This window comes from Colius striatus, chromosome Z (assembly GCF_028858725.1).
Source record: "Colius striatus isolate bColStr4 chromosome Z, bColStr4.1.hap1, whole genome shotgun sequence".
Taxonomy (NCBI): domain Eukaryota; kingdom Metazoa; phylum Chordata; class Aves; order Coliiformes; family Coliidae; genus Colius; species Colius striatus.
Window position 1 is genome coordinate 2,918,676 of NC_084790.1, and position 9,546 is coordinate 2,928,221.

Sequence of the window (9,546 nt, forward strand, 5' to 3'; positions counted from 1 at the left end):
GCGCCCGGCAGCAGCTTCCCTTCGGTGTGGTTTGGTTTTGGTTTTGTGTGTGTGTGTTGTGGTGTTGTTTTTTTTTATACAAACCCATAGAATCAAAAATAAAAACGACAAGAGTGTAGGAGAATATATATCCAGCAACTAAAAAAAAAACCAACAAACAACAAACCAACCCCGAAATCCCCAGACTACGGTAGAAAGGATCTGTACCTGATCATATGAAAGCAGCATCTCAGCAGGGTTGCAGCGGCGTCATGCGCGGCAGCGGCCGCCCGCACGGGCAGGGTATTGCTTGGCAGCCCCCGAGGCTCGGCACCCCCCGGGGTGGGTATTGCAAGTGGCTTCCTTGGTGGCTCTGGCTAAGCGAGCAAAGCAGCGGCTGATCTACGCACGGGCATCGCTACGGGGATGGCGGCGCCCCACGCGCTCCCCTGACCGAGGGAGGAAGGGGCTGCGGCCAACCCCCCTTTCCCTGCCTATCCCCTCTCCCACCCCGGGGCTCCTCGATGGAGCCAGGGCAGGATTTGGCAGGTTGTGGGGGGGGGAGGCAGCAGCCTGTCTCTGGCGTGGGGGGCTGCCGGTGCGCCCAGGGGCTGGGGCTCGGTGGGTCACGGCTGTGCTCCGGGGCCGGGTCGGCGGCAGCCGTGAGGAGGAGCTGGCGGGTGGTCTGTCGGTGGGTGGGTGGGTGGGTGCAGCCCGGTTCCCAGGCGGGTGTTGGCAGTTCAGATGTGCTCGGCCCTTTGGTCCCGCGTCGCTCGCTCGGCCCGGGGCAGCTCCCGGGGCTGTGTGGGTTATGAGCTCTTCCCACCCCACCCCCGTTGCCCAGCCCCACTAATCCCCTTTGGCCTCCTCCAGGATCTGGGGCAGGCTCTGGTCCTTGCGCGTCGGCAGCGGTTTGGCGGCGCTGCCGTAGTCCTGGATGGCCTTGGGCTCGTTGGTGTGGTAGGAGCCCTTGTAGCGGTGGTAGTAGAAGTAAAGCAGCACCAGCAGTGCCCCGATCAGCAGGAGCAGGAAGATCACGACTGCGGGGGAGAGGCAGCGGTGAGGGGCTGAGGGAGGGGGCTCAGGGTTCGGGGGGGTGTCAGACAAGCCGGGTGGCTTCACTTACACCCGATGATGATCCCGATCCAGCCATCATCGTGCACGTGGGGGAACTCTGCAAAGACAGAGTAGGGACGGGGTATTGCTGCACAGCAGGGTGTTGTGCTGGAGCATCCCCCTCTGCTTGCTCGAGGGGCTTTGTGCCTGCTGGGGTCCTACCACAGCCCCTACCTGTGCCCATGTACCAGGGGTCCATCTCGGGAGGGATGAGGATGGTGGTGAGGGGGAGCATGGAGGCACAGCTCGACTCCACCAGCTCCCCCCGGATGCTGTAGGGCCGCACGACGCTGGTGGGGCGGAAGATGGCTTTGAGGGGGACGAGGCTGTTGAACTTCACCCCCGAGAGGCAGCCCGAGAAGCCGGGCGTGTTGTAGCGCTGGATCTCGGGGTCGATCACACCGGTCTCTGCCGGGGCACAGAAGGAGAAGGCTCATCCCCCTGCAGAGGGCTGGGCAGACAGACCCCAGAGATCCCAGTGTGGGAAGGGGGCAGCCAAGAGCAGGACCCAGCTCACCCATCACGCGCCCCAGGTACAGGTTTTTGGGTGAGTCCAGCTTGCTGTCCACAAACAGGGAGAACTGCTGCTCCATGACGGGGAGATAGTCCACCTGGGAGGCAGGCACACGGCATCAGCGCCTACTGAGCTTCCTCTGCCTCCTGCCACGCTGCCTGTGGCCCCTCCCAGCCCGACACACAGCCCCACAGGTTCCGTCGGGGAGGCTGCCCCAGCCCTGACCTGTGTGTAGAGCGTGCGGTGCAGCCGGGTGATGTTGACGCGGTGGGGCCTCCCGTCCGTCACCGGTTTGGTGGTGAGGGCGAAGACATAGGGGCTGGTGCCCAACTGGTAGCGCAGCTGCAGGCTCCCTGCGGGCAGAGCAGGGCCGTCAGCAGTGCTGAGCCTCTCAGGGGGTGAGTGACTGGCATCAGAGGGGAGAGTCCCAGGCCACCCCAGCACCCAAGGGAGGTCCCTTGCCCTCACCATCGTCCTTGATGAGCACAGCCATGTAGTCCTTGACGAAGGTGCTGACATAGAGCAGCACGGCTGGCGCCGAGGTGGTGCTGAAGCTGAAGCTGACCTCCTCGCTGGTGAGGTTGTAGCCGGGCAGGGGCTGCCAGGGGCTGCTGACGATGCTGGCGAACTCGCGGGCGGCGTACAGCGACATCGGCAGAATGTTGTACCGCACCCAGGTGCCCTCCTCGAAATACCCACCGATGTCTGCAGAGGGACACACAAGGTGATGGGGGAGCCGTGGCCCCAGGGGAAGAGTCCCCAAGCCCGGGGAAGGTGGGCTCAGCCCCTCACCGTGGTTGCAGAAGGGCCCGTCGAAGGCGGAGATGCTGCAGTTGCAGCTATAGTGGCTGTAGCGCTCGACGCAGAGCCCGCTGTTCTGGCACGGCACCGGCGGGTCCTGGCAGTGCCCGGTGCAGTTGACCCTCACGCCCTCCGTCTCGTTGGCTTTGCCCTCCAGGTTGAGGGTCACCCCGTTCATCCGCAGCGCCCGCAGGCAGCCCAGGAACGGCCGCATCTTGTGCTCGGCTGCGCCTGCAGCGGGGACCGAGACTCAGAGTGTGGCAGGACCCGGGGACAGGGGGGCCCACGGCTGCAGGGAGGGAGGCTCTCACCGACATAGAGGGGCCTGTCAAAATTGAGGTGGACGAAGCTCTGCGGGGGAGCCTGCCTCACCACCCAGGGCAGCTTGTCCACCCGCAGCCGTGCCAGCTTGACGTTGAGTTCTGCCTTCACCTGGTGCCACTCGTCGTCGTTCCAGGGCACCACTGAACGCACCGTCAGGTTCTCATCCCCGTTCCCGATGTCGTAGGCAAACACCACGTCTCTGGTGGCTGCAGGGACACCACTCTGGTGAGGAGGAACCCCCCAGCCCTGCTGCTCCCCCCCCACACACACACTCCCTCTACCCGCCCATACTGTTGAGCTCAACACGGATGTAGTTTCGGGAGCCGGGATTCTCCAGGAAGACTCCAGACAGGGCGGTGGTCTTGAAGTAGAAGGAGATGTCAAGGCTGTGGTTGGCCTGGAAGGTGGGGAAAAGCAGGGCTGCACCCCTGTTGAAGGAGACCGTGTTCCAGGTGTTGCCTGTGGGGAGCAGGAGCAGTAATGAGAGACAGGCACGGACCCTCTGCAGGCACAAGACCCCGTGGGCACGGACCCTCTGCAAGCAGGGGACCCTTCACAGGTCCAGTCACTCACGGTCTCCATAGCACCGTAGGGGCCCCAGCAGGAACTGGGCTTCGGAGCCGGAGCGATTGGTGTCCCCCACCACAACCTGGGTGACGGGCAGGTGATCCACGAAGGTCAGCAGCCCCCTGTCTGTCCTCCTGCAAAGGGCACATGCATCAGAGGCACCGTGAGGGGCTTCTGCCCCTTTGCCAGCCCACACCCCTGCAACCCTGCTCCCCAAGAGCCCCTCGAGCCTGTGCCTGCAGCCCCCCAGCTCACCACAGCGCATGGTCGGCATCGCAGTTGCAGAAGTACTTGGGGTCGGCGCAGTTCTTGTCCAAGCCGCAGGCGCAGCGCTGGATGCCCGGCCGAGAGCCCCCCCAGTAGTAGTGCCGCTCGTCGTGTCGGCCCATCCAGAAGCTGAAGGGCAGCCCAGCTGCGGGCACAGGGAAGGGTTGAGGGCACGGTCCCATAGCGCAGCCCCACGGCACAGCCCCACGGTGCGGCCCCACGGCACTCACAGGGGGTGTTGAGCAGGCGGGAGCTGTAGCAGTGGAACTCGATGCGCTGCTCGCAGTACTCTGAGGCATTTGCCAGTGCTGAGACCTCGGCCCAGGAGGCATTCCAGTACTCCACAGCCCCCAGGTAGGGCTGGTCCACACTGGAGCCCATCACCCGTGTGGCGTAGTGGCGGTTGTGCCGGATGATGGTCCACGCTCGATCCTCTGCGGAGGTGCAGGGGGCTGTTAGGACTGACCTCCCCCCTCCAGGACATCCCCGCTGCATCCATCCTGCTCCAGCCCCGATACACAGGCAGGTACCAGGCAGAGGGACCCCCCTGCCCTGCCCTGCTGCTGCCCCCACCTCGAATGTCGCAGTACACCGTGAAGGGCTTGAGCGGCCCGCTGCCATCCGGGTCGATGGTGTAGTTCCCAGAGGTTTTCCCGCTGACTCGGTAAGCATCACACGATTCCTTGTAAAGGGCTGGAAGAGGGAAATTGGGCTGGGGTCAGCATGAGGGGGAGTTCCAGGCAGCAGGAAGAGCTGCAGGTGCCTGCCCAGCCCCTCCAATCCACGAGGCCACAGGCTCACATTTATGGCAGGTCTCGCCCTTGTACCCCGTCAGGTCACAGATGCACATGAAGTCGTCCCAGGACTGGATGCAGCGGCTGTCATGCTCACACAGGTTAGGGGTGCACCTGAGGGCACAGAGGGCTCCTGTATTGTCACTGGCACAGCCCCCAAGCCCCTGCCAGCTCCCAGGCACCAACCCACCCCGACTGATACCTGTCCACGATGCCGCAAACGTTGAAGAACACGTTGTAGTACTGCGCCAGGCGGTGCAGCACCAGCAGCTCCACGTCCACGGGCTGCATGTCCACGTTCAGCATCTGCAGGCAGCCGTGGAAGGCCGTCTGGTTCGAGCGGCAGCCGGTGACGGAGGCCGGCTTGGGGCAGCCTGCAAAGCACAGTAGGGTGAGCGGCCCCTGAGCACCCATCGCCCCTGGCCCTTGCCCCATCGCCCACCTCCGAAGAAGTACTGGCTGCCGGTGCGGAGCTGGAAGGGATGTGCCACCCGGAACTCAGCACCGTCGTCATCGTCGATGGTCACCACGGCCGAGCCGTCCCGCGCCACCAGCTGCACCGAGTGCCAGAAGCCATCGTTCAGGCGATGCCCTGTGTGGGGAGAGGAGGGTTGTGTGGGGAGCCACCTCTGCTAGCCCAGCCCCTCTCCCCCACACCAGCTCCACAACCCACCTGCGGCAAACTCCAGCTTCTTCTTGCCGGGCTGGGCGATGGAGACGTTGACCTGCCCCTCGCTCAGGACCACCTCGAGGGAGCCCAGGCGGTCGGCGAAGCTGGTGTAGAGCAGGAGCCCGGCCGTGTCCCAGGAGCGAAAGCGGAAGCTGACGGCCAAGCGGTTCCTCCGCGGGATCCCCGGCACACGCACGTAGTTGTTGATGCCACCGAAGGTGATGGGGCTGTTCAGTTGGTCCTGGCAGTAGTGGCCCACGTTGCCCTGAGAGCGAGGAAGGGGATGATCCCATGGTGGAGAGGCCTCCCCCCTCCTCCCCCCACCCTGCTGTCCCCACAGCCCCAGCCCCAATCGCTCCCGCTCAATCCCGGCGCCTGGCAGTGCCGGGTGGGTGCCCCGGGCCAGGGACGACCTCGCTCGGTCGATGTGGCAGCGCTCGGCTGAGCACGGCCGCTGCCTCACGTCACCCCCACAGCGGGGGGGTTAACCTGGCCCCGGGGAAGGGGGCTGAGGACATGCCCCTCCTGCAGGAAGAAAGAGTCCTCCCACGACAGGGACAGGACCCCCGGGGAAGGGGCCACCCCCTGGGGCTGGACCTCAAAGCGGATGTTGGATCTCCGGTGCCGGGCCAGGTCGGCGATGTTGACCCCGTTGAAGATGATGTTCTCCACGCAGCCCCGGAAGTTTTGCCGGTAAGTGAGGTGCTGCTTGTCCTGGTCAATCACCCCTCCAAAGAAGAGCTAGGAGGCAGAGGGAGGAGGGTCAGCCCCTCGCCGGGAGATGCCACGGATCAGCATCCTGGCAGCTCCCATCCCGCTGCACCCACCTCGTTTTCCAGGTCGAGCTGGTCGAAGGTGCCGTGGCAGCGGAAGCGCTTGACCTCCCCATCCAGCGTCAGGTTGACGTGGTGTCCAAGGCGCTCGATGTGCAGCGAGTGCCAGTGCTGGTCATCCAGGAGGCTGCCCACAGCCACCGTCGTGTGGCCCTCGCTGGCGTGCAGTGGGCTGCTGCCTGGGGACGGGCAGCCTCAGCCAGCAGCACCCCCAGCCCCACGCACACCCCGGCACCCCAGCCCCGCCTCACCTAAACTGATGTGCAGGAAGAGCTGAGCCTGCTTGAGCTCCACTGTGATGTAGTCACCCTGCGAGCCCTCCCCGTGCATCAGCACCCCGTCCTGCTCCAGTGTCTTGAAGTTGAAGGAGATGTCATCTTCGAAGGTGCTGATCCTCTTGGCCCGGAAGCGGTAGGAGATGGCGTCGTCCCCATCAAAGTAGAGTACGTGGGACCCTGGGGAGAGCAAAGCACCCCCTGCCATGTCACTGCCTGCAGCAGGGAGCACTCTGCTATGGTTTATATCTCTGCTGTGACACAAGCACAGGCTGCCCAGGGAGGGTGTGGAGGCTCCTTCTCAGGAGGTTTCAAACCCACCTGGACACGTTCCTGTGTCCCCTGACAGAGGGGAACCTGCTTGAGCAGGGGCCTGGGCTGGATGAGCTCTGCAGGGCCCTTCCCACCCCCACCATTCTATGGTTCTATGACTATGCCACAGTTAACGACTGCAGGCTGCCTGGACACAATCTTCTCCAGGGAGAGCTTTTCCAGGCGTGCCAGAGGCAAGGGCTGATTCCCTCCCACACGGGTGGCTGGGCCAGGCTGCCACCTCCACGGTGCTGCCAGAGCCCCTGAGTACTCACGGTAGGGACAGCCATAGAGGCCCAGGCGCAGCCCAATCTTCCCTCGTGGGTTCCAGGCCACCGGGATGATGCGGATGTAGCGTGCCAGGATGGGGTAGTGCAGATCGTGCCGCACCACCCCGCTCTCGTTCACGTTCCCAAAGAACGTCTGGGGACAAAGGGCTGCGCTCAGCACCTCACTCCAAAACCACTCTCTCCCCCAGGACACCCCAGGGTACCACCCTACCCAGTTGCTGCCTTGCTGGAAGAAGGGTTTCCAGCTGGTGGGGTGGTCTCCGTAGAGCACGATGTAACGCGTCAGCCAGTCGTAAGTGTTGAAGGTCCCCTGAGTGGCCACTGCATTGATCCGGTGCTTCTGCATCAGGTCGATTTGGAGCCAGGGCTGCTTGTCCCGGGGGTCAGGGGACCAGCCACTGGTGCCTGTGTGGGGGAGTGGCTCAGCTGGTCCCACAGCCCAGCACCCAGCAGCTCCTGGCTGGGCGGGGGCTGCTTGCTCAGCCCCACCACAGCACTCAGCTGTGGGTGGCAGAGGGAGGACTGAGAGCCTCTGCCCCACCCCGAGGGATGCTGATGGCTCTGTTGAGAGCACCCGAGGACCTCTCAGCCCCATGTGAGGCAAGATGTTGCCAGGAGCACCCCCTCCCACAGCCCCCCACCCTGTCTGCAGCCCGGTCCGGCGGGGGGACTCACTGTGCAGCCGGGCAAAGCTGGCCGAGTAGAAGATGTTGTATCTGGAGGAGGCACCGAGGGATGAGGAGTAGAGGGGAGAGACGAGCTCATCGTAGCAGGGTCCTGCGGGGACAGTGAAGCTGGGGACTGAGTTCAGGGCGCTGGCGCTCCCACGTACTGGGCGGTGTCCCGTCCCCCCCCACATCCCCTCCCCGGCCTGTCCCTGCAGAGCCCACGCGCTCTGCGGACCCCGCGGAGCGTGCTCTGGGGGGGTTCTCGGGACCCCAAGGACCCCGCGGGCTCTGGGGTCCCCACGGGCACACAGCGCGGCGGGTCCGGCTGCCGCTCTCCCCTCCCACTGCAGCGGAGCTGACACACCTCTGCGGACCCCGGCGGCCGCACCAGCCGCCGCCGCACTGCCGTGGGCGCCGGGAACCCCCCGCCCCGCGGGGCAGGGTCCCGCGTCCGAGGAGACCCCGCGGCACCCGCAGAGGAAGCTCCGGGGGGGGGGGGGGGGGGGCTGAGGTCCCGAGCATCTCGCAGGGACCCCCCGGAAGGGTCCGTTGGAGTCCGGGGAGCTGCAGAGCGTTTGCTGTACCCTCGGCCCTCACTGCAGGGCCAAGGGCAGCCGCGCTGCGCCCATGCTGCATCACCTCCTGCCTCTATCGCTGCACGCCTTCATCATCCCCCGCCTCCATTAACACCCCCCCCCTTCATCATCCCCTATCTCCATCCCCCACCTCCATCCCCCGCAGCCAGTGGGTCCCTGGGCCACCTCGGACTTGGAGGAAGGGGCCAAGGACCCCGACTCAGAGGGGCCGCAGAGAGCTGGTGACGGCAGGGACCTCTCTCTGCCCGGGCAGCCGACCCCCGGCCCCTCCCGCCCCGGGGCCGGGCCCAGCCCGGTGCAGCCTCACGGGGCCGGGGCGGCGGCGCCGGACGATGCCCTGGCGGAGCTCGAACGGGTCCCTCGGGGCCGTCCCCGCCCGCCCAGATGCCGGGACGCGGGGCCGAGCAGGGTCGGGGGGTGCCAGGGACCGAGCCCACTCCCTCGTACGGACGCGGGGCCGTGTCATGCGCGGCGATGCGGAGCAGCTGGGCAGCTGTCCGAGGCATGCCCGGGCAGCCCGGATGGCCCCGGGTCCCCGCGGAGGCTCCAGGCGGGTGCGGTGCCGCCTGAGGAGGATGCGGGGGGGCTGCGGCGGGGCGGCCCCAGGCAGGGCGCGGGGCCGCAGCCCGGACGGCCGCGTCCCGTGGTGACCTTGGGACGGCAGCGGGGAGCCGGTAGGTGCCGGAGATGCTCGGGGGAGAACGGGGAGTGCCCGGGAGAACGAGAGGATGGGGAGTGGCTGGCGGGGCTGGTGCGGCTCGGGGGTGCGGGGCTGGGGCGGCGGGCGCAAGTCCCGCAGTGCGGAGCGGCCGCTCCCGGGGCTGCGGCTCCACTTACGTGCGAGGCAACCGGTGCCGGGGAGCAGGAGGCCGGCGCAGGCGGCGAGCAGGAGCCCGGTGAGGCGGCGGGCGCCCATCCTGGAGCGCCCCGAGCGCCCTCGGCGCCGCCGCTCCCGGTGCTGCAGCCGCGCGGGGAGCGGCGCCGGTGGCTCCGCCCACGGGGCGCGGGGAGGGGGCGGCGGCGGCGGCGGGGGCGGGGGGCCGGGAGCGGGAGCGGGGCCAGGCTGGGCGCAGCGCAGAGCCCCGGCCTCCCGCCCGCAGCCCCACCGCAGCCCCCGAGGGATGCGGCCGCCGGGCCGCCCGGTCCCCGCGGTCCTCGGTGCGGGGTTACAGCCGCCCCGGGCTGCAGCCGGGCCACGGGGTGTGTGTGTGTGGGCAGAGCAGGGCACGGGCGATGCAAAGCGTGGGGCGGGCAGGAGCGGAGCCGTGCAGGGAGATGCCCGGGGCATCAGCGGGGATCCTGCGTAGCCCCCGGCTCTCTCCGTGCCCACCGACGTGCCTTCAGCCCGCAGCGCTGAGGGGTCGGAGCGGTGCCCGCCAGCCTCCTGGCAGCAGATGTGGCGGCGGTTTGTAATCAAGCCACAGATTAAGGGCTACGGGTTTGCGGGTCGCCTGCTTCTCCAGTGGTGCGGGAGACAGGATTTAGCCTCTGTCTGTTCCCAAACATCCCCAGACAACCACAGAGGGGATGAGGAGGGGGG

General features: G+C 66.8%; 1 protein-coding gene across 1 annotated transcript; it reads right to left on the minus strand.

Moving 5' to 3' along the window:
* Positions 1-828: 828 nt before the first annotated feature.
* Positions 829-8,922, minus strand: CNTNAP1 (contactin associated protein 1). Its single transcript, XM_062017344.1, has 24 exons — positions 8,844-8,922; positions 7,418-7,519; positions 6,954-7,147; positions 6,728-6,875; positions 6,117-6,320; positions 5,860-6,044; positions 5,630-5,773; positions 5,036-5,297; positions 4,805-4,954; positions 4,565-4,736; positions 4,370-4,476; positions 4,142-4,261; positions 3,799-4,002; positions 3,557-3,713; positions 3,308-3,435; positions 3,026-3,193; positions 2,722-2,940; positions 2,402-2,641; positions 2,078-2,314; positions 1,835-1,962; positions 1,613-1,706; positions 1,270-1,503; positions 1,106-1,153; positions 829-1,019 (listed from the first exon to the last, which is right to left on the minus strand). The coding sequence occupies exons 1-24, from the start codon at positions 8,920-8,922 to the stop codon at positions 829-831; spliced, it is 3,915 nt and encodes a 1,304-aa protein (XP_061873328.1).
* Between the last annotated feature and the right edge of the window lie 624 nt (positions 8,923-9,546).

What these genes read in the sequence shown, in the direction of transcription:
- CNTNAP1 (XM_062017344.1), bottom strand. Translation starts at nt 8,922, where the DNA reads ATGGGCGCCCGCCGCCTCACCGGGCTCCTGCTCGCCGCCTGCGCCGGC. An exon ending in AGCTCGACCTGGAAAACGAG is followed by an intron (nt 5,774 to 5,859) that starts GTGGGTGCAGCG and finishes TCTGCCTCCTAG; the next exon opens with CTCTTCTTTGGAGGGGTGAT. An exon ending in GATCCAACATCCGCTTTGAG is followed by an intron (nt 5,298 to 5,629) that starts GTCCAGCCCCAG and finishes CCTCGCTCTCAG; the next exon opens with GGCAACGTGGGCCACTACTG.